General features: G+C 36.6%; 1 protein-coding gene across 3 annotated transcripts in view; it reads left to right on the forward strand.

Moving 5' to 3' along the window:
* Nucleotides 1-22,740: 22,740 nt before the first annotated feature.
* LOC126416176 (protein arginine N-methyltransferase 9-like) overlaps nucleotides 22,741-24,817 on the forward strand; it is a 126,551-nt gene continuing 124,474 nt past the window's right edge. For 2 of the 3 annotated variants that reach the window (XM_050083749.1, XM_050083751.1), the window contains exons 1-2: nucleotides 22,741-23,564; nucleotides 23,728-23,854. In XM_050083749.1, the coding sequence (XP_049939706.1) occupies nucleotides 23,399-23,564; nucleotides 23,728-23,854 (293 nt within the window). In that variant the 5' untranslated portion in view covers nucleotides 22,741-23,398. The remainder of the gene's footprint in view (nucleotides 23,565-23,727; nucleotides 23,855-24,817) is intronic. The other variant, XM_050083750.1, reaches the window with a different exon arrangement.

Genomic DNA, 24,817 nt, shown 5'->3' on the forward strand with positions numbered 1-24,817 from the left:
ACAGACCTTTCAATTGTTGGGATAAAAATTTTTTGAGATAAATGATACATTTTTTCGTTACAAGGAAGAAATGAGGGTTTTGTTGCATTTGTCGGTAAGATTGGGACTATTAACAATTGAAGGAACAATTTAAAATTAAATTCTCCTTACAAACAAGATGCATTGAGAATGCGGATTTCAGTGGTTAAGGTAGGAACTGGTACGTCGTGTGCTTATATGGCCGCACTTGGCTCTGTCTCTTTCACGGTGAATAATCTCTTTTCCTTCTAATTAATATCCTTTACAGAAGTGCATTTCTGAAGGAAAGACTAAATTTGCGTAAAGTCAACGTCAAAGTGCAAAATAATTCATTCAAATTCTGTAAGACTGTATCAGAGAATAATCAGGTTCATTAATGATTATGCAAATATGAGGTGCGACAATAAAGTAATGAGACTGATTTTCTTTACTAGATGTGGCAACCCTGCAGGTCTGCATACGCACAATATCTTTGACCTTGGTCTACAAGCTGCTTCTAGTCCAAGTGTCACATCAATGCAACTGCTCAGTTGTGAGTTGTGCTGTAATAAGTTAACATGTGTCTGTGTATCTTGTCACGGAAATGGAACTGCATAATATTGCGCAACAGTGTGCGATTTCTTTTTGCATTAAATTGGGTGAAAACGCGACGACAACTTCTGGTAAGCTTCAGAAGGCTTTTGGAGAGGAGGTTGCGTCAAGAGCTCAAGTTTTTCATTGGCATTAAATGTTTAGTGCAGGCAGAACGAATGTTGAAGATGAAGACCACAGTGGACGACCATCAACCTCGCGGACGGATGTCAAATACGTGAACTCGTGCGATCTGATCAAAGATTATCCGCGAAAATGACTGCAGAAGAACTGAACATCAATCGAGAAACGGTTTGTCATATAATAACTGAAGATCTTGGTATGAGAAACATTTGTGCAAAAATAGCCCCAAAAACCTCACACCACAATCTCCTGGACAAACAGTTAACCAATATTACTACAAAGAAATTTTAGAAAGACTTCGTAAAAGAGTTCTTCGTGTCCTTGCCAACATTGCTGATAATTGGATTTTGCATCACGATAATGCGCCATCCCATACTGCTCTGTCAGTACAGCAATTTTTAACCTCAAAACAAGTTTCATTACTACCACAGCCACCTTATTCACCAGATTTAGCTCTGTGCGACTTTTTTCTATTTCCAAGAGTCAAAACGATGGTCACGGGACACCATTTTCAAACAACAGAAGATGTCCAAAAATCTGTGATGAGGGTATTGCAGGATATTACAGAAGATGATTCCCAGAAATGTAACTGTCAATGGCAGAAGCGCTGGAAAAAGTGTGTGCAGTCAGAAGGGAACAACTTTGAAGGAGACAACACTAAACTTGACTAAATCAATAAGTAACATTTTTTTTCTCACATTAGTCTCATTACTTTGTTGTCACACCTCGTAAATCTGCTTTAATTGAAAAGAACCAATACAAACAAAATTTCGATTTGGAAGTATTTTTTAGTTTACAAAACTTGCACATAACTGTGATGAAAAACTAAAAAGGTTTTTCACTGTTCACAACGGTGTTCTGATAGATAAGGAATCTCCAGAACTAGAGAAATGGCGTGTGTGTTTGCCAGAGGAATGTGTGGATGATTTTATCTTATACACACACAATACTTGGGGCCGTTATGGCATGGCTAAATGCACTCTTAAAATAGCTAAATATTGTAATTTCCCCAACCTTACAACAAGAGTACTATAGGTGGTAAGAGAGTGTATTGTTTGTCAGAAAACAAAACATTCTAACATCTGCAAACAGAAAGAACTACATCCCATTGTGCCTAAGAAACCTCTAGAAAAGGTATCTTTAGATGTTGCTGGACCCTACCTCAGAGGTAAAGGGGGAGTAAAATATATAGTAGGCCTGTATGATATTTCCACTAGATACATAAAAATATGCTGTACAGAAAGTTACTGCCAGTTCAATTATAAATTGAACTAAAGAAGATTATTTTGCAGGAGTAGGATAACGAGAAGTCATGTTAACAGATAATGCCTCGTATTTTATGGGATGTAAATGGAAAGAATTTATAGATTCCAACCAAACAAACACATTTCAGTATCCAAATTTCATAGCAAAACACCCCCCTAGAAAGGGTGTTTAAGGAATTCAACAGTTCATGAAGACCTATATACCTCATAGACATACCAAATGGATTGAATATGTCACTCCTTTCTTAGAAGTTATCAACCTTCCCCATATACCAACCGCATTTACACCAAATAAGCTGATGTTCAACTGCAAACAGGTAGACGAATGGGAAAAACCGGAAACTGTATCCTCAGGATGAGGACAAGGACGACCATGTGTGACATCAGAAAGAGTGGACCATTATTTGACTTAAGGGCACGACGGTACCGCCTTAGTACTGCACGGCAACTGGCATCTGACTTCAGAGCATCATCTGTACATGTTGTATCGAGGCAAACATTGTACAGAAGGCTCCAGCAGAGCAGCCTTTATTGTTGAAGATGTGCTGTCTCTTTACCTTTGGCGTATCTTCAAAGAAGGGAGCATCTAGAGCAGAGCCGTCAACATGCCACCTGGAAAGTCGAACGGTGGGCCAATGTTCTTTTCACAGATGAGTCCCAATTTCGACTGGAGAGTGATTCTTGACGGAATTCGCATATGGTGGGCATGTGTAACAGAATTTTGGGACCCAAAAATGGTGGATCCCTAATGATATGACGGGGGGGGGGGGGGGGGTATGTTGACCACTCGAACACCTCTTCATCAAATTGTACGGGGGAATAAGCAAGATTTAAATTCTGTCAGGTGCCTTGAGGAGATCTTGGGATCTCATGCACAGTTGTAGCGAGGTGCTGTCTGCCCAGATTTCGTATTCATGAACGATAATGCTCCACCTCATAGACCACAGGTGGCTGATGTTTTTTTTGGAAACAGAAGATACTGCATTCATGGCGTGGCCTCCTCGCTCTCCTGATTTGAAAGCCATAGAGAATATCTGGGATGCACCGGGGGGATAGGTTGCATGAAATAAGCATCCACCAACCACTGTCCAAGGCTTGTGAGCAGCTCTGCAGGAAGAATGGGTGTTATTGCCTCAACACGAAATTGATGATATCATTTACGGTATGGCCAGTCGTTGTGAGGCCTATATTGCTGCCAGAGGTGGTCACACCTCATACTGAGCATATTAATCAGTTGTTAGAATATGTTAGCAACTCCGTTAAGTTGAAAAAAAATGAACAACATTTTTGTCTACCATTATACAAGTTGCAGTTGTTTACGTTTTCTACTCTTTACATTGTTTCTACTTTATGATCACCTATTTATACTGTTTTGTGGCAAAATAAATGCAACCTTGCAAAATTTCTGGTTATTGCTTTAATTAGGATACCAGTGTAGATAAGTTAGAAGAAAGCAAGGGCGTACTAGTGGAAACAGCAGTAGTCTGGTGGCAGCAGTATTTATTTATTATGATGCCCTCTACAAGTGTGTCCCTGTCTGCGAACTACTGTGTTCCTGGATTATGTAGAGCATGAATATTTCCTGTAGGACTTCCAAAATGCTCAGCTCTCAGGTGAAAAGATCTGCAGACCATCAGTTTAAAAAAGATATGGTAGGCCTCATAAGAAATATATCGACAAGTAATTTGCAAAGGCGAAGCTACTTAGAAATGATGATTTAATAAGAATATTGGGTAACAAAGCAAAATCTGAATTGGATATGGTAAAACGTGAATCAGGGAAGATATATGAAGAATGGGAAAATACACTTATGGGTGCTGGTGGTATCAGCATCAGCAAAAACACCTGCCAAATTACATAAACTGTTACTTTGGAAATGTTTCCCAAACACTTATATTAAAGTTGGCAAATCAGGATAAGTTAAAGTTTCATATAGCTACATACAGCAGGAAGCTGGTTCCAACTAGTGCACATGAAGTAGTAAAGATGATTGAACGCCTCAAATTCAAAATATCAACTGTTGTAGATGATGTAGCACTGTCACTTATAATTCATACTTCTTCACAAATTACAAATCTCTTGGCTCATATTGTTAATTTATCATTCCTGGGAGGGGGGGGGGGGTCAGTTTAAAAATGTCGAAAATGATACCTTTATTCAAGGAGTAGTAGTAGGCACAACATTGAAACTTATCGACCCATTTCACTCCTCTCGGCATTGTCTAAAGTAAGTGAGAGATTAATGAAACAGTCAATCACCATCTCCTTTTAATTAAACAGTGTCTTAATGTGAAAGATTTATTCATTAGTATAATTATCTTATTTTATGAATATGTCCTTAGTGAATGTTAGTGATTTAGACTACTGTTAATAAAGCTAGAAATAGATAAATAATAATAATTATTATTATTGTAATAATAAATGTTAGAGTATTATACAGTTATTCTAAAGATATTGTTATTTCTTGACAATTAATTGATTTATTAATAATTATGGTCTCATAATCTTTAAAGAAGCCTATAAATATTATTATGTCTATAATAATTAGTGTACATGCAATGATGATTCATATTGTTAAAGCACATTTTTATAGTAATTGATTATGGCTGAAATATTTCATTTAATACAATTCTTGTAATGTAAACAAATAGGCTAATAAGACACCAAGAAATGTTAAAAATGGAATGTATGATAAGCAATAATGTTCTGTTGTTGTCCCTGTTATTAAACCAATAAGGAAAGTTTCTAAGATAATAAAAAGTTTTATCGACACTGGATCACTTAAATTAAAAAATTGATATATATTATTCTTGATAGTGACATAATTAGTATTTTAGAAATTTCAGGGGTTAGTTTATTCAAACGTAGGTTATGCAGACCAATGTTGGGAAACTTTATCACACCTGAAGTTTTAAAAGTGGGGGCTAGTCTTGTTTCCGGTTAACAAGACTGGTTTTTTATAACTATCATCTATATTCTCTATTTTTACTTCTTAATGCTGTATTCTGCTGGGGTTTACGTTTTGTACTGCAAAAGGTAACCATTTATTGATGGTGTTGTTGATATTGTAAAATATTGTTCTTTCTTTATTATGTTAATTATTATTTTCGTAGTTTAATTTGATTATGATTACTTTTTCCTTCTTATTTTTTAGTTTTTCTGTGTGTGAGGGGGCTTTGGGTCTTTCTATTTTAATTTCAATGATTCGGTTTCATTTCTTTAATTCATTTGGTTTATCTTTATGTTACAGTATTTATTAATGTCTGTTTTTTAATCCCTTTTTGTTTATTAAACAATTAAAATGATTGTTTCTTTTTGATACTATCTTCAAACTTTAGCTTTATGATTTACGTATATTTATGTAATATGAATATAATTAGATATTATTTTGTTGTTGATTACTTTAATTTCAGTTTTATTTTATCGAGTTTTGGATCTGTTCGTAAATAATTACTGCTAGGTGTTGAGTTTATTTAACTTCATATCATTCTAATTTTTTGTTTTATGGTTTTGATTTTATTAATTATGCTCTATAGTTTTTTTGCTAGATTGAGTCTTGTTTCTTTTTATATTTTTTGAAGGTATACTAGTTCCTAATTTGCTTTTAATTTTAATTTGGGGTTATCAACCTGAACATTTGCTGGCTGATTCTTTATATCTTAGTTGCTAGATTGCCTTTATTGTTAGTTTTGTTTAATGTTTACGATTTCACTAACACTTTGTATTTTCCTATGTTGTTTGATTTTGGTTCTTTTTATTTTATATTTTACGTTTTTTATAATATTGCCTTTTTTAGTTAAGATGCCAGTATTTTCAGTTTATCTTTTACTTCCCAAGGCTTGTTAGAAGCTTCCATTTCTTGTAGAATGATTTTGCAGGAGTTTTAGTAAAGTTAGATAGTTATGGTCTTTTTCGTCTAGTAAAGGTTATTTCTATTTGGGTTTGAGTTTTAATTATTTTTGATTATCTTTTGGTTTATCTCTTTGTATTATTGTTAGATTTATTTGTTTTTGTCAGGTTGGTGGATAGTCTTTGACTGTTTATTCTTTTGTTCCTCATATGAGAAAAATTATTGGTGGCTGCATAACTACGAATAGATCGTCCTGTATGAGTTCACTTTCTTTAATGGTTGCTCTTGGCTTATGTTCCTCTAGATTATTTTGTTTAACTAATATTATTTATGATTTAGTAGATGAAGATTATTAATTAACAAGGGTATATTAATTTGATACCTAGAATGACTTTCTGGTAATTCCTTTTGAGAACTTCAAATATGGCTGCTTCTCCTTCTTTAAATTTGGTGGGCGAATTGAGATTACTAAATAGAGTTATGTCTTGATCCTCTTCTAAATTTTTAGGTTTAACTGTTGTTCTTTAGTGATGTTTATAGTTTGTACATGTATTCTTATTCTCAGCATGGTAATTATCATTCTAGTGGTTGTACTTGTTATCTTGGTTATTTTCAGGAATATCGTCTTTTACTTTTACATTAGTTGCCTTTAAATGTTCTTTGTTTGAAGGGTGATCATTTCTTTCTTTAATTTATTTAAGTGTTTTAAATAAAAGTATTGGTTTGAGGGGTCAATGATATGAAGTTTTTCATTTTAGGCTATGAATTTGTTTTCTGTTTGTTTCTTGAACTTCTTTTATTTTTCCTAGAACTATAAATTTTGTCTTCGGTATTTATTATTTAATAATTGATTACAGAGTTTTTTGTCATGTGGAACTTTTTAATTTAAATAGTTCTATTGTTGTGATAACTTTAATTTTTGATACAATAACTTTTATTTATATATCTTATGTTATATGTATTACTTCTTTGGTAATTTATTATATAAAGGATTATATATCTGGTGAAAAAAACATTAATCATTTTATTATTATTTTAATATTTTCCCTTTCAATAGGGTTTTTAATTATTAGCAGAAATTTGATTAGATTTTTATTAGTATGGGATTGTTTGGTTTCTTATTGTTTGGTTGTGTATTATCAAAATGTGAACTCTTATAGTGCTGGTATATTGACTGCTTTGTCTAATCATATTGGAGTTGTTGCTATTTTAATTTCTATTGCTTGAATGTTATATCTTGTTGGTTGAAATTATATTTACTCTTATGATTTTATTTTATGTTCTTTTGAAATAAAGGTTATTACTATATTGATTGTTGTAGCACCAATAAGTAAAAGAGCTCTGATTCCTTTTTCTTCTTGACTTCCTGCTAGTACAGCTGCTCCTACTCCTGTTTCTGCTTTGGTTCATTCTAACTCTTATTTCTGCTGGCATTTATTTATTAATACGTTTTTGTCCAATATGGGACTCTTATAATTGTGGTTGGCTTTTATTGTTAATTGTTTCTATAACTATGTTTATAGCTTGTTTGGTGGCTTATTTTGAGTGTGATCTGAAAAAATATTGCTCTTTCTACTTAAACACAACTTAATTTAATAATAAGAATTTTGGCAATGGATTACGCAGAATTTTTTTTTCTTGTGTTAGCTCATGCTTTACTAAAGGCGTTGTTATTGATTTGTACAGGTTCAATAATGTATAGTTTAAAGGATCCTCTTGATATTCGTTTTATACATTCTATTGTGGATTTTATACTTTTAATCCTCTTTGTGCTAATGTTTCTAGTTTATATTTGTGTGGCATACCCTTTTAACTGGATTTTATTCAAGGGATTTAATTTTTGTGATGGTTTGTTTAAGATGAATTAATTGTTTAATTTTTTCCTACGTGTTTATTCTTTTTGTTCATTATCTTATTGAATGTCTGGTGACAGTAAATTTTATTCAACATGTTCTATTGATGATAAGGGTTATTATATCTCCATTGGTATAATTGGTTTATTGTTTGTTGCTATTTTTGGAGGTAGCCTTTTATCTTTATTAATTTTCTCTGTACCTCATATAATCGTTTCATCTTACTATTTGAAATTTTTAACAATTACTGTTGTTGTTTTAGGTTCTAATTTAGGTTACCTTATTTCTAAATTTGATTTTTCTCAGAATTTATTTTCTTTAACTATATTATCTTTTGTTAGTTTTGCTAGTTGTATATGATTTATACCTTTCCTTTCAACTAAATTTGTTAGATATTTACTTTTAAATTTAGGCTATTATTCAAACATGCGGTGAGTTATTGGGTGATCAAGGTTTATATAGATTGTATATTTGTTTCATTGGTTACAATTATGGTTGATTTCACTCAAATTTTAAGATTTATCATTGAACTTTTATTTTTTTAATATCTATTCTAGTAGTATAAGTCTTCTTGTACCTAAACAGCTTATAGTTAGAGTGTGGCACTGAAAATGTTAAGGAAATATTTAATTTTTAGGTATTTATAAATGTAGGTTATATTTTTCATAGGGAAAATGTAATGTTTTATTTAAAATATAAAATGTTAGAAATTTTAAAGAAATTTAACTTCTAATGTAAAAAGTTAGCACCTTTCATGTTGGCTTTACATATCCTTAATTAGAACTCTACAGTTCAATTATATTATTAACAGTAATAAAACTATTTTTGGCTTCCATTGATATAGAATAAGGGTAAAGTATTTACCAACCTTCCAGATCGAAACTGACTGCAATAATTCTCTTCTTATTCTGTTAAAGTTGACTGATTATATCCATACTTTTAGAATTCAACTAAAATGTTATACTTAATCACAATCCTTTTATTTTGCTCATTGAAATGCTCTTTCACTTCATTTGTCATTTAATCCTCCTAAAAGTGCTAGTATGAAGAATATTGTTGATATCATCCAGATTATAATATCTGATGTTTCAGTTGTGGAATTAATACGATTTCTAAATCAAAGATTAAAAAACACATTGATGAGAATTTAGTTTTTTTGATAGAATTGTTATGAGGATTATAATTACGTCTTGTAGATAATTCTAGGATTGTTTTTCTTGGTGTATATAATCCTTTTTGATTGGAAGCCAAATGTGCAATTTATATTAGAAATACAGTTACCTACATCATCAATAAATTGATACGTATTTTGATAGCCCCTCTAATGATGCTGTCCCAGTGTGTATATATCTGTGCCTAAACCCTGGTATGTTGGTAGTCCATTTCGTGATTTTCGGACAAACAGTGCTCTGCGACCGCGACTTGTTGGGGTCGTACGTAAGTCGAGTGTCCCTCTGATGTTCTTGGCAATGATCTTCAATGGTGCGCACTGTCTGTCCAATATAAGTCTTCCCACACTGACATGGATTCTGGTATATGCCGGCCAGCTCGTGCTTTATTGGGTGGGCAAATGTCTGAGTTCCTATTCGGTGTTTCCTCAATATTCGTCCTACTTTCCCTGATAGTGCACCAGTATACGGTATATAGGCAGTGGCTATCTCGTCCTCCGTGACTTCTTCCGTCTTCACAAGCTGTTCTGTAGAGGTGGGGCGGAGAGCGGGTCTCATCTGCCGTTCCGAGTACCCGTTTTTCCAGAATAGAGTTTTGAGGTGTTACAGGTCAGGGGGTAGACTCTCTGCGTCAGAGATTGCACACGCTGTGCACCAGTGTTTTTAGCACCCTATTCCTTTGCAAAGCGTGGTGTCAGCTATCCGCATGCAAATACAGATCAGTGTGCGTTTTCTTCCTGTATACCCTGTGGCCCAGGGTGCCATCTGCTCTTCTTTTGACCTTGACATCCAGGAATGGGGTGTGACTGTGTATGGTACAATATCCATAGTCAACGTCTATCTTCAGGAATTCTGGGAACCAGGGTGATGGAAAACGTTTTTTGATGTGTGTAGGTTCGGCAGGTTTTCGTGTGTTTTTATAATTTTCAGCTGTGTTACATAATTTCTGAGTTTTTATTCTTTTAAGGGTGTTTTCTATTCAAGTTCCACTTTTGTTATGTCATCTATTTACATAGTGTGCGTGTTGCAATCGCACTGTATACTATGTATTTGTGATTCTCCTTTCAATGTACCAAGCAAGACAGCTATGCCAGTCTTCATGTACTGGACTCGCATTTGCAAGGAATGGATTTTATTCCTTTACGGTCATCCTTGAGTTTTCTATGGTTGTTTGTAGTTGACAAGGTGAATGGTGGATGGTTCCTTTGATTAGGCTGTGGCCAGCTTCCTGCCCTATCCTCATGTAGCTCTATTCATTCACATATTGAACGTGGGAAGAATTATCCTTGTGCATTCAGTAATTAGTCTGAACTCTTCACAGTCTCTAGGAGGATGATACACAGAGGGATGAAGAAGATTTTTAGATTCCTCACTTAATACTGGTTCTTGAGACTTCGTACGTCGGTTTTATTTCGTTGTTTGCGTCTCTCTTCAAGCATTTGTCAATTCAGGCTTTTCAGCATTTTGATGATGCAATTCATTAAGCCTAAGATTGTTCATTCATCCTTTCTTTGTAGACATTCAGTATCCTCTGTTGGTGATATTTAGTATGTGTCAGACATATTTGAGCAATATTCTAAAATAGGACACATGAGTGTTTTATTAGCAGTCCCTTTTTGTAGATGCCATCTTAAATAGTTTTTGGAGCATGCTACTTAACGAGCTTGAAATTAGTTCTCTTTTCGGTTTGAGTCTCCTATTTTCGACGGTTGCACTGTCTAATATCCAATTCTGTGTTCCATAATTATCAAGTGTTATTGGAAACCTTCTGGAGTGTTTTTATTATCAAATTTACATCCAAAGATTGGGTACAGTTCAATACATTTAGAGGCATTGTCCTTCAAAGCCGTGTCCACACACGCAACTAACGTGACGCCACAGCTTGTGGCTTTCTTTAGTGGCATGGTGGGCTACCATTCACACAGGATGCCACAAATTCTATGGAACTACGCAGCTTTCAATATAGCGTCAGCTGAAGTCATGTTGCCATGAATGAATATTATAGTGCAGGCTATGGTAGTAGAGCTGTGATGAGCGTTAAATACAAGGAAATTTCCGATCGAAAAATAGATTTTGCACAGGGATAAATCAAGAGCGACAAACACATTTCTAAAAGAAATAATACTCATACACAAAAATGCTGTCTGCAACGACAAACTAATTAGCCGCTGGTATGTATATATCGTCGACAGACACACCGCTCTTCCAAGATCTTTTTGTATTCGTTGATATAGGTATTTTGTAACTAATTTTTAGTTTAACAGCTGCCACATCACACTAAGGAACTATTTCTTGCATATAATCAATAATTTATAGATTGCTTGGTCTCACAGACCACAAAATTTATACGACTCGTTTTTTAGTTATATATATTAAGATTCTTGATTTAATCATCCAAAAATCTTTTAAGATTGTAGGATACGTCATTGGTTTGCAATTATTGCCCCCCCCCCCAAACACAGACACACACACACACACACACACACACACACACACACACACACACACACCACACACACACACACACACACACACACACACACACACACACACACACACACACACACACACAGATATATATATATATATATATATATATATATATATATATATATATATATATATATAAAATCAAATCTGGGTTGTTGTTCTTGTAATTCCAGAAGCTGTGAAAAATGTACCTGCCCACAACTGTTTTCATTTTTCCCATTAGTAAAATGGAAACACACGGAAATTGAATGGAGTACAGCAGAAATTACTCCACAATAATTGTGACAGAATGCTTGTGTTTCGAAATACTGCCACCAGAGAGCGATGGTGGAAGGCAAGTGATGTAACAAAGTTCAACCATAGTCTAACATATGTCGTGACACCCCATCTCGTTTTTGTTACCCACAGCGATAGCAGTGCCCTAAGTGACCAGCAAGTGAGCCTTCTAAATACTATATTTGAATGAGTACTAACTCGAACTTTTATATTGATTTGTAATATATTTTTTACACTGGAGACTGTGTGTAGCGCCAAAAAATTGACAATAACTAAAAAATGACGCCACGTTTGTCTTTATTTAGATTCCTGAGGACCCTGGGGGATACGAAACGGCATATTTCAGGACAGTTTATTTACGATTATCTTCTTCCGTACAGATATGTACTGAAAAATGTCGTTTTCCTTTAATAACAAAAAATGCTAGTAAATACCAAAAGATCCGATCTTTTTAGAAAAATGTGAAGCATATCTACCCAATAAAGCAGAGTTAAACAATAAAACTGTTTCCCAACACAGAAGAAACCAATTTCACAATTGCTGCTACACCTGAGCCACACATGTATTAAAGTATAATATTTTTCGATGCATTAATCCAGATTCACAAATACAACGAAAGTGTCGCCACAACTAGTGGTAAATTGCAGTTGCTGTACAGCTACATGTGTGAGCTCCCAGTTTTTAGTGACACAATTTAAGAGAAGTACGTTTTGTCATGCCACAAAAAGTTCAATTTGGTTGTACCACTGTTTAATACAAGAGTGACAACACTCTCTGGTATGAATGTTATTAACTTTTGACAGTTGGAGCGACACTTTATAAGATGGTGTCTTCCCACGGCAACTGAAAATGGCAAAAGTAATACCAATATACAAAAAAAGGTGATCAGCAATGTATGGGTAACTATAGGCCTGTGTCTCTACTGTCAGGGTTTTCGAAAATTATTGAAAAAGTATTCCTTTCGCGACTAAATGTATTCTTCAACAAGAATAATATAATTCCTGGATGTTAACATGGCTTCAGACTGCAGTGATCAACTGAAACAGCCACTTTCAACCTGATAAACCATGTCTTAAATGCAGTGGACAATCACAGAAGTACCTCAGATTTATTCTTGGACCTAACAAAAGCTTTTGATGTGATTGATGATTCTGTACTCCTGAGGAAGCTTGAATGGTGTGGTGCAAGAGGTGTGCCAAATCAGTGGATTAAATCACATTTGGCATATCGTTTTCAGGTAACTGATATTAATCACATGCAAGGAAATGAACTCCAGGTACACGTTTCAGAACAATGTGTACGAAGTCATGGTGTTTCACAGGGCTCTATTTTACGTCCCTTTCTTTTTTGGTGTACATTAATGATTTCTTATCACACGTTAAGGATTCTGAAACTGTACTGTTTGCAGATGACACCTGTCTATTGATTAAAGGAAGTAAAGAAGAAAATGTGACTGGATCTGCAACATATATTACAAAAGAAGTGTCTGAATGGTTTACCAGAACAAGGCTAATAGTTAATCCCCAAAAAACGTTACTCATGAATTTTCGCACAGATAAAAGTAAAAATGCGGCACAACCTGTAATATGTATAGATAACCAAATCATTAGTGGTGTCAATGAAACTAAATTTCTTGGGATTCATATCCAGGAAGATCTTAAATGGAACGCTCACATCACATCCCTAAATTCAAACTAGCAAAAATGAGCTATGTAGTAAGAATTCTTTGCAACAATACTAGTGCAGAAACGGTTAGGGCTGTATACTTCGCTCATGTACATTCAGTACTGAAGTATGATACTATTTTCTGGGGAAATGTACACCAGGCCATAACTGTTTTCAGGTAACAAAAGGCAATTATAAAAATAATGAAACAAGTGAGCAGCAGAAAACCAAGCAAACCTTTCTTTAAAGATATAAAGATCTTACCCTTTCCCTGCATTTATATACTGGAAGTAGTCATACATCTCAAAAAAAGTATACTGAGAAAAGAAAACCTTTTTTCCTCAAAACAAAAGTGTCCATGATTACAGTACCAGATCAGGCAGTGACATACATGTTAATCATTGTAATACTGCACTATGCCAAAAAAGTGTATATCATGCAGGGACACAACTATACAAAAGATTTCCAAGTCATAGAAAATCCCTCTTGAACTACACAGCTTTAAAAAGTCTGTGACAGCCTACCTTCTAAAAAACTGCTGCTATTCGATCTCACAGTGTCACATGCAAGGAAAAAATGTAATTTGTATCTTTAATTGTAGAAATAAGTTAAAAACATACAATATTTAAAGAAATTGTAATTATTATCTGTATAGATCCAGTGTGTCATAAAAATTAAAATAATGTATGTTTGATGTTTGAAAAATCAATAGATAAAAATGTTTTCTGTCCAATATCATGTGTACGATATATGTACTGAAAAAGAGATTTATATGGACAAATAAATAAATAAATATAGACACTAGAGCTGCAGGCTGTGAGAAAGCAGGCAGTCATAAGCGTCATAAGGATAATGTTTGTTGTTAATTATTTTCTACCTACCTAATGAAACATTTATTATATTTTTGCGTTCCATGCGTTATCAAATTACCAAGAGACACGAATTATCGTGAAATACATTTAAAAAAATGATTCAAAGGCATAAGCCACAACTTATTCATGAATAAATACTTTCGAATATTGTGTATTTGCAGCTTATTTTGCTCTGACGTGATGGCTGCTGTGAATTAGCCTTTATCGGGAGAACAACGATGCAACTTCGAGATACACAACATTAATATAGTACTATCTGGGGAGATGTTACTTTACATGTGTAAATGATGAATATGTATGTGACGGATTGTCGCTTTCAGAAAAAGAAAAGGTTTTTTTCCTTTTTATTGGCTTCTGGCATACAACTTTTTAGCCATCACAAATAAATGTACTGACACACATAACAAGGTAACATTTGTCTTCGTCATACATACTGTTTAGGACATACATTTATATGTTTTCAGACCAAAATTATTGTATGTCTTCTTTCGCTAGAAACCGGGATATGGCATCATATGTACTCCTGGTTGTGTCTCTGTGAAATGGGATCGTGCAAAGCGGCTGGCAGTGACCAAGTCTTAAGAGCTCCTTTAAAAAGTTGACTCTGCCTTCCTCATAGCGTCTACACTGAAATAAGATGTGATTCACATCACCAATTGTTTTCTCTTCACATTGACAATAGGGTATCTCCGATACGCCCCGTTCTATGCAAGTGGGCAGGGAAAGATCCATGAATGAGACGCATTCTTACAATGTACGTTATAATTTTCCTTGAATGTTTGAAGTTCGCAAACCATGTCTGTCTTAGCATGAATCGCATCTCTCGCTAGTTGATCTTCTTTGTCATTGTATAGAATGCCGGAATGTGATTTGACCCATACAAATTCTATAATTTGGCCAGTCTTCTTAGTTTTGTGATAATGATCCAGCTTGTCGAGGGTGTATTTACTAGTTCTTTTGTCCCAATTCCTGTAAGAAACGGATTTCAGAACGCTTTGAGAGTCAGTGATTATTACTGGCTTAGGTACTTTGAGAGATCTTGCATATTTGATTGCCTCTGTAATAGCGAAAGTTTCAGCAAGAATATGGAAGCATCACCTGGTAGTTGAAACTTCTTTTCTTCTGCAGATTCTGGACAGAAGAAAGCACATCTGGTATGATTTTCCATCCCCATTTTTGAGCCATCTGTATATAGTTTAAGATATTCTGCCCACTTTTCTGCCAGGAGCGATGTAGGTGAAAACTGCTCATATCCTTTACCTTTGCTGGAATTGTCGATGTATGTTACAGGAATATCGTGATAAGAGCTGTAATAGTCATATAGGTATATTGGAAGAACCTCACTTCGATATACTTTCTTTTGGAGATATTTCCAGTCTTCATACCGCTTGTAGATATAAAACTACTGTTTCCTGACATTTCTGTTATTGAGAGAGCGTTTCACACTATTTTATCAGTGGATGTTTATTATCTGTCATCCGCTGTAAGATATAACGATCACACATCATTGTAAATGTAGAGACATTTCTGATGCTTCCAGGAGAAGGGCATTGGTGGAAGAAGAATACATAGCTCCAAGGCAGATGTGTAAGCTTCTGTACTGTAGTTTATCCAGTAGTGCTAGGTACTTGTTAGCAGCAGTGTGATAGACCGTGCAGCCATAGTCTGTATGGGAATATATCAATGTGCGGTAAAGAGTGAGCAGAGTGTTGGGGTGAGTCCCCCGCCATACTCTTGTCACTGATCTGATAAGGTTCAATGCTTTTTCACACATACCGACGACAGTTTGAATATGAGGTATCCAACTCATTCTGGAATCGAAGAGAACACCAGGAAACGTCGCCTGGGATTTTAGCGGTATTTTATGATTAGAAAGTCTTGCACTATTCAAGCAGCCTGGCACATTTTGGTTCGTGTAAGGAACAAGTACCGATTTTTCTGCCGAAATCTGTAACCTGCAGCTATGTAATGTTTGATTCTGTGTGCCAGTCGCCTTTCATAGCTCACACACACATCCAAATCCATTCCTTTGGTTGACACATACAAACAAATATCATCTGCATACTGGAGGATTTTAACTGGAAAAGGGATCATCCTCGCCAGCTCGTTAGTATATAGTGCAAAGAGTAGGGGGCTGAGAATAGCTCCTTGTGGAAGACCTGTTGGCAAAAATACTTGTTCAAAACCGGTGGTAGGCAGAAAACATCTTCTGACATTGTTCTAAATGCTTTCTCCGAAAATTATTTCGAGCAGTTAGTCCACGAACCCACACGAATTGTAAATGGTTGCGAAAATACACTTGACCTCTTAGCCACAAACAATCTGGAGCTAATAGAGAGCACCATGACTGATACAGGGATTAGTGATCACTAGGTCGTTGTAGCTAGGCTTAATGCCGTTTCTTCCAAATCCACCAGAAACAAACGCAAAATAATTTTATTTAAAAAAGCCTTCCTAAGAGACAATCTCCATTCCTTCCGAACTGACTATGGAAGTGTAGACGAGATGTGGCTCAAATTCAAAGATATAGTAGCAACAGCATTTGAGAGATTCATACCTCATAAATTGGTAAGAGATGGAACTGATCCCCCATGGTACACAAAACAGGCCTGAACGCTGTTGCAAAGGCAACAGAAAAAGCATGCGAAGTTCAGAAGAACGCGAAATCCCGAAGATTGGCTAAAATTTACAGACGCGCGAAATTTGGCACGTACTTCAATGCGAGATGCCTTTAATAGGTTCCACAACGAAAGATTGTCTCGAAATTTGGTAGAAAATCCGATGAAATTCTGGTCGTATGTAAAGTACACAAGCGGCAAGAAGCAGTCAATACCTTCGCTGCCGGGTTCCCGGGTTCGATTATATTTTCTCAGTCTCGTGGTGACTGGGTGTTGTGTGCTGTCCTTAGGTTAGTTAGGTTTAAGTAGTTCTATGTTCTAGGGGACTGATGACCATAGATGTTAAGTCCCATAGTGCTCAGAGCCATTTGAACCAGTTGAACCTTTGCTGCGCAGTGCCCATGGTACTGTTACCGACGACTGTGCCGCTAAAGCGGAGTTATTGAATGCAGTTTTCCGAAATTCCTTCACCAGGGAAGACGAATGGAATATTCCAGAATTTGAAACACAAACAGCTGCTAGCATGAGTTTCTTAGAAGTAGATACCTTAGGGGTTGCGAAGCAACTCAAATCGCTTGATACGGGCAAGTCGTCAGGCCCAGATTGTATACCGATTAGGTTCCTTTCAGATTACGCTGACACTATAGCTCCCTACTTAGCAATCATATACAACCGCTCGCTCACCGATAGATCTGTACCTGCAGATTGGAAAATTGCGCAGGTCACACTAGTGTTTAAGATGGGTAGTAGGAGTAATCCATCGAACTACAGACCTATATCATTGACGTCGATTTGCAGTTGGGTTTTGGAGCATATACTGTATTAAAACATAATGAATCACCTCAAAGGGAACGATCTATTGATACGTAACCAGTATGGTTTCAGAAAACATCGTTCTTGTGCAACGCAGCTAGTTCTTTATTCGCACGAAATAATGGCCGCTATCGACAGGGGATCTCAAGTTGATTCCGTATTTCTAGATTTCCGGAAAGCTTTTGACACCGTTCCTCACAAGCGACTTCTAATCAAGCTGGGGGCCTATGGGGTATCGTCTCAGTTATGCGACTGGATTCGTGATTTCCTGTCAGGAAGGTCGCAGTTCGTAGTAATAGACGGCAAATCATCGAGTAAAACTGAAGTGATATCAGGTGTTCCCCAGGGAAGCGTCCTGGGACCTCTGCTGTTCCTGATCTGTATAAATGACCTGGGAGACAATCTGAGCAGTTCTCTTAGGTCGTTCGCAGATGATGCTGTAATTTACCATCTAGTAAGGTCATCCGAAGACCAGTATCAGTTGCAAAGCGATATAGAAAAGATTGCTGTATGGTGTGGTAGGTGGCAGTTGACGCTAAATAACGAAGGTGATCCACATGAGTTCCAAAAGAAATCCGTTGGAATTCGATTACTCGATAAATAGTACAATTCTCAAGGCTGTCAATTCAACTAAGTACCTGGTTGTGAAAATTACGAACAACTTCAGTTGGGAAGACCACATAGATAATATTGTGGGGAAGGCGAGCCAAAAGTTGCGTTTCATCGGCAGGACACTTAGAAGATGCAACAAGTCCACTAAAGAGACAGCTTGCACTACACTCGTTCGTCCTCGGTTAGAATATTGCTGCGCAGTGTGGGATCCTTACCAGGTGGGATTGACGGAGGACATCGAAAGGGTGGAAAAAAGTGCAGCTCGTTTTGTATTATCACGTAATAGGGGAGAGAGTGTGGCAGATATGATATGCGAGTTGGGATGGAAGTTATTAAAGCAAAGACGTTTTTCGTCTCGGCGAGATCTATTTACGAAATTTCAGTCAGCAACTTTCTCTTACGAATGCGAAAATACTTTGTTGAGCCCAACCTACATAGGTAGTAATGATCATCAAAATAAAATAAGAGAAATCAGAGCTCGAACAGAAAGGTTTAGGTGTTCGTTTTTCCCGCGCACTGTTCGGGAGTGGAATGGTAGGGAGCTGGTATGATTGTGGTTCGATGAACCCTCTGCCAAGCACTTAAAAGTGAATTGCAGAGTAATCATGTAGATGTAGATGGTCCAATTAATTTATTTTGGAACTGAAGCCTTATGTGTCTTTCAGCAAGGAAAGTGCTGATTCCATAAATCAGTTGTGTTGGGCTTGCTATGGTTTCCAACTTCCGTAGCAACACAGGTACAAGAACATTATCATACACTCCAACTATATCCAGGAGTATAGCTGTTACATTCTCTTTTCCTGTTGTTGCGTCATAGATCTCTGAGGTTAAGATATTAAATTATCTATTGTTCCCTTGCCTTTTCTAAACCCATTCTGACTCGATGACAGGGTCTGATTTGATTCCAACCACCATTCCAAGTGATTTTTTACCAGGCGTTCCAAAGTTTTGCCGATACAGGAAGAATGAGTAATAGGTGTATATGATTTGGCCTGCTCTTCATCCTTGTGTGGTTTCAGTATGGGTACCACTACTTGAGTTGTCCAATCTTCTATTAGCATGTCATTCGTCCATATTTGTTAAATATCTGTAACAGTTTTCTGAGTGCTATGTGTGGGAGATTTTCTATCATCTGATAGTGTATACCATACTTACCGGGTGTAGAAGTTATGCTCTTTTTAATGCCATTCATCAGTTCTTCATACGAAAACGGTAACACGAGCGGGTGATTGTAATCCTGTTGCTCCGGGGAGTAATATGGTTGCTCGGCTGCGGAAGTTCGTGAGATTGAATTCACAAAGTCTTCAAGCCACGTGTCACTTAATGGCTGATGCACAGTGGAGTTTTTGTTTTTGAAGAATCTGAATTTCTTCCAAACATCAGCGATACTAACATTGTTATTTAATGATTCACAGAAATTTTGCCAGCTATTCTTTTTACTGTCTTTTAACCGCCTTCAAACTTTCGCTGCTATTTTCCGATATGCAATGAAGTTTTCTACATTTTGTTGTTTACAGCAGTTACTGTACGCAAGTTTGCGCTGTGCTATGGGTCCAGAGCACTCTGGTGTCCACCAGACTGGAGGCCATTGCTTCAAAACGATTACTTCCTTTTTTCTTGGAGTGGAAGTTGTTGCAGCGTCTTCAATAACTGAAATTAGCTGTTTGTAGGCCTCTTTCGGAGCTAACAAATTGTTAAAAGATTGAAACTTCAGCTGGACTGTTGCAGTATACTTTGACCAGTCAGCATCCTTTATTTTCCATCTGCTGTTTGGGTAGATAATTTCTACTGTATTTATAGGTAAGTCTATTGTGATTTCCAGAAGGAAATGATGAGCCAAGAGGATCTCGTTTGACTGTCAACACCATTACATGATTGAAGTCAACAGAGTACAATGTCAAATCGACAGCCAATGGTCTTCTGTTTGGGTTATGTATCATAGTAAGAGAACCATCATTTAGAAGAATCAAATAGAACTTTTCAAAAAGTGTAACTAACTCTCTGCCATCCGTGTAATTTATTACGCAACCTCATAGTGAGTGATGTGTGTTGAAATCTGCACAAAGGAGAAATGGCGTCTGAAGCTGGGCTACAATCTGATCCAGTGAATGATCTTGTAATTTACACTTAGGTGGTTTGTAAATGGTGACGGCGGTGACTGTGCCGTTAGGAGTGTAAATTACAGCAGCAACTACCTAGCATTTTTAAAACTTAACCGGCTCTCTAATCGGAATGGCTACTCCTCCTCCTTTTCCATCGTCTCTGTCGTTTCTGAGAACAGCGTATCCTCTGAATTGTATGCGTTGGGTTGGCTGAAACCAAGTTTCGCAAATACAAGCTACTGGTATGTGCTTGCTGCTAAGCTCCTGATAAAGACTTTCTCTGTTCAAGATTGCTGACTGTGCATTCCACTGGAGTACTTTAAAAGCCATTGTCAGATTTGCAGAAGTCTTCAACAGCATTACATATAAGAGCCTGTGTCATTACCATGTCTGTTTCATTTTTAAGAGAAAGAAAGATCTGCATTATTAAAGCAGAAATGCTGTTAATAGTAGTTTCTCGACCAGTATAAGATGTTGCCAGAGGAGTGGGAGGATATGGATTGTATTGTATTGAGTTCTGTGGACCCTGAAATTCGTATAACATATGAGAATAGCCCTGCCTCTATGGACTACGAGTAAATGATTTATTTTTGTAAGACCTGGGAGCTGGAACCGACATAACTGCTAGCTTAGGTCCCTGTTTTAGCCTTTTGTCCGTCATGTTCAAACCTTTTGGTTTCTCGCATATTTTAGGTCAGTCACTAGGAGAGAGCTCTCGTATTGTAGAAACACCAGCAGTAGTCTGCGCAAATGATGGTCACAGTGACAAAATGCCAGTTGCGTAAGAAGCGCCATAGGCTTCGCTGCACTTTTCTTCCATGTGTTGCTGATAAATTGGGCAACAGCGATCAGATGCGAGGTGGTTTCCGTTGCAATGCAAACATCTGGGCTCTCTGGCATGTGAGCACTGTGAGGTCTCATGAGCTCTCATGCATTTGGCACAGCGGGCACTATGACATTGCAAACTTAAATGGAAATATCTAAGGCAAGTGTGACATTGCAAAACTGACTGGACATACGGTGCAACAGGGCATCGCATACTGCACAAATATATGTACTGGGGAAGTCGTTGAGATTTAAATGTTGCAACACATTTCGGTATGGGAAGTACTTCCAACTCTCCATTTTCTATTACTTTCTTTGTGAAGCTTCATACGTCGGTTACTAAAAATTCCGGCTTTATTTCTGCAAGGATGTCTTGATGGGGTAATGTAATATCAACATCACGGATAACTCCTTTCTTTTTGTTAGTAAATTTGGAATATAAGCCTCCATATCCTTCAGCCGAAAAACACCAAGCAACCGCAACCTGCTTGCAGACTGCCCTGTTTTTGTTTCAATCTTATCTCTGTTTCTACCAATAGCTGAAATATTAACTATTTCATGTCTTTAGTTATTACTTTCTGTAAACAATATTCTTCCAAGAGGCATTGGATTAAATTTCCTACTTTCCCATTTTCTCCATCTACAAAGACGACGTAGGGACCCATGTCTGTTGATTGATATGCATTATCTTTACTAGCATATTTGTTGTTACTAGGAAGCGTGTTATTTCCTGTAGGAGGTACCGTTGTGGTCTCTGAATTGTCGAAGTTTTTACAACTAACAGACTTTTGGGAAGCAGGCTGCTCATTGCAATTCCTGTCTCCTATATTACACTCAAGTTACTGTCTACTCCTAGAACTTCCACAGTGTATGCAACATTATCAATATCTACTATATCTACATCCCCTTCAACATTACAACTGTGCTTTTCACTTGCCTTTGCTTTCTTCGGTACATTTGCTTCAGAAGCTGTTGCCTGTTGGGGTGATTGTGATCGGTGTCTTGCCTTTAGTCGCTCGGTGTTGTTTGTCAGACACTGCGGCAAAACAGCTGAACTTGATGACTGCTGATCCATCTCCATCTTATCATTCTGAGGACAGTGATCTTTAGAGTACATTTCGATGGTACCCAGTTGATGCTTATTTGTAATTAACACTGGTGAAAGAGGGTGCATCATGACAGTCTCGTATGCAAAGTGACAGCCGACCCTTAGTCAGTATCGACTGGGATTTCGTCATTAGTTTCCATTTAAAAAATAGCCGCTGAGAGAAATCTCCCAGCGACGGCGCTTTGTCACTTGGTGCTAACTACTTGTAGGTAAAATATCCAGTAAATTACACTAAAAAAAAACTTGATTCCAGTTCCACTAAACAACTGATGGAATCGGTGCCGGCCGCTGCGAGAAGCACAAACGACTGCACAGCGCGGCTGCCGTAACTTTTCTCAACATTCTTGAGAGCGATCGGAAAATTTATTTCCTAAGAAAAGATCAGAAACGGCTTCCAAAATTGCAAGGAATATGCCAACTGAAGATATCATGAGATGCTGTTCTGTTTGCTAGCATGTGTTCTACAGTTTAGGATCGCAGTACCGCGACAACAAATACATCTATGGCCAGGGTGTTCATTTCTGATGTGGCCATCCCAAGAATTGAACAGTTCTTCTTGGGTATATGTGTTAAAATGCGGTCGGATCCACAGATGAAAAGTCAATAGACGGGATAGTATTAAATCCGTAATAGGAATTGAGTTGCGTGTGAAATGTAATTTCCTAATACGAATGTTATAGTGAGATGTGTCGAAACGAAAGAACTGATGCTACTCTTGCGTATGTTCGCGATGCGGACACGTACCTTTTTTCCATTTTTATTTGAATTTTTATAATTAGTAAGAACGGTACCTAATTTAAAGAGAAACTTAAAGAACAATGTAACATTTATATTCTGTTTCCTCTTCTGAAATATGTGACAGGCGTTCTTTCCTTTGCGCATTTTAATCGAGAACAATTTTCATTAAAAGCATTTTGTTGTAGGCCTTTCACTGAAAGATGAATATTGACATGGCTTCATGGAAATAAACACCAGTTCGACAGTTGATGACTAGTTGCAGTATGTTGTACATATGGATGACCTAACAGTTTTTGGCGATGTTTGTGTATATAATTTCGTCCACAGTGAAAAAAAACTCATTGCCAAATATTCCACATTAAATAGCGTCACAACTAATTTTTCTTTCCGTTTCAACGCTGTAGAAAAATAATGAAACCAGAAGCTTGGAGGGAAGTTGCCTGCAGATCCCGGCAGCAAGCTGAATTGTACTTTCAGAAGCAGAATTTTGGAAGAGCATTTGCTCATTTCCTTGTTGCATTGAAACTCAATCCTCAGTGGAAACCGGAACTCAAAGAGCAGTTTTCATTATGTCTATGTAAATGGATTTTTAAATAAAATATTTATTTTTGAGATGTTGCTAGTAATGTGTGTGTGTATATGAGAAGTTACAGAATTTAATTGTAGACTTAATATTTTGTAAGAGGTAGCGGAAAATTAGATTATACCTTTTGATAGTTAATGGTTTCTGTTAATTTTAGGCTCATGGGGCAATATTCTTGAATCACAAAACCGATACACAGATTTATTCAACTGTTATGAACAGGCATTGGAGATATTTGGGGACAATGACGCTGTTTTAAATAACCTTGGTGCTCATTTATACAGGTGAGAAATTAGCTCTTAATGTTCATTGGATTAGGTTGGATGTGTAAAATATGGAAGTCTTTGATCAGTGGAAGCAAGTGTTTTCGGAACATTTTGGTAAAATATTTTGGAAATACTTTGCAAAAATTTTCTTAAGCCTGGAAACAATAAATCAGAATCTTAAAACAGGGTTTTTATGGGATATTGGTAGTGCTGTTGATCCTGTTGTTATATCCCAGGTTGTAGCAAAGTTAAAGTTTCATAGTCTGTTACAAGCAGATGTACATGTACTGTGCTGTGCTCAGGAGTGCTTCATAATCAGTACAAAAAATGTCTTAAAGAATGCCAAAGAAATTGTTAATAGAAAACAGAGTTTTTATTTTGTAGATGTAAGAGAAGATGTTAAAACACCTGTTATCATTAAGCCTGACACACTTGTATACAGTACCATAGACAGTATGGTCATGGAAGTTGTGAGAAACATTGAGAAATTCTTAATTACAACGAAAAATGATGGGTTCCCTGTCATGTTCTTAAGCATAGATTGTGAATGGTGTGTACCTACACTGACTGGTATTCTACTGGGTTATCCTGTGGTATACTGGAATGGCAGTAGTTCAGAAAGTGGTGGCAGTTGCTTGGGTTTCACTCCACTTGTTGTGCATACAGTAACTGCAAGGCTGCAAAATGTGGCGCACTGGTCACCACATGAAATATACTCATTCAGTGTACCGGGAAGTATTTTGCCAGAACTGTCTTCACATATTGAAATATGGTATAATGAGACAATCATTCACTTATTTGAAAAACAAAATCTTTTTGAAAGTTTACAGATGAATAAACACACAGTGTCTTTCCCAACTGTTGTGCTTTAGTTACAATGCCCCCCCCCCCCCTTTTTTTCTCTGTTCGATATTTTGAAGCTCACAAGCTTGGTGTATGGAAGAGTACATGAATACTACAAAGTTCATTGCATCCATATTA

Source organism: Schistocerca serialis, chromosome 8 (assembly GCF_023864345.2).
Source record: "Schistocerca serialis cubense isolate TAMUIC-IGC-003099 chromosome 8, iqSchSeri2.2, whole genome shotgun sequence".
In the NCBI taxonomy this organism is placed as follows: domain Eukaryota; kingdom Metazoa; phylum Arthropoda; class Insecta; order Orthoptera; family Acrididae; genus Schistocerca; species Schistocerca serialis.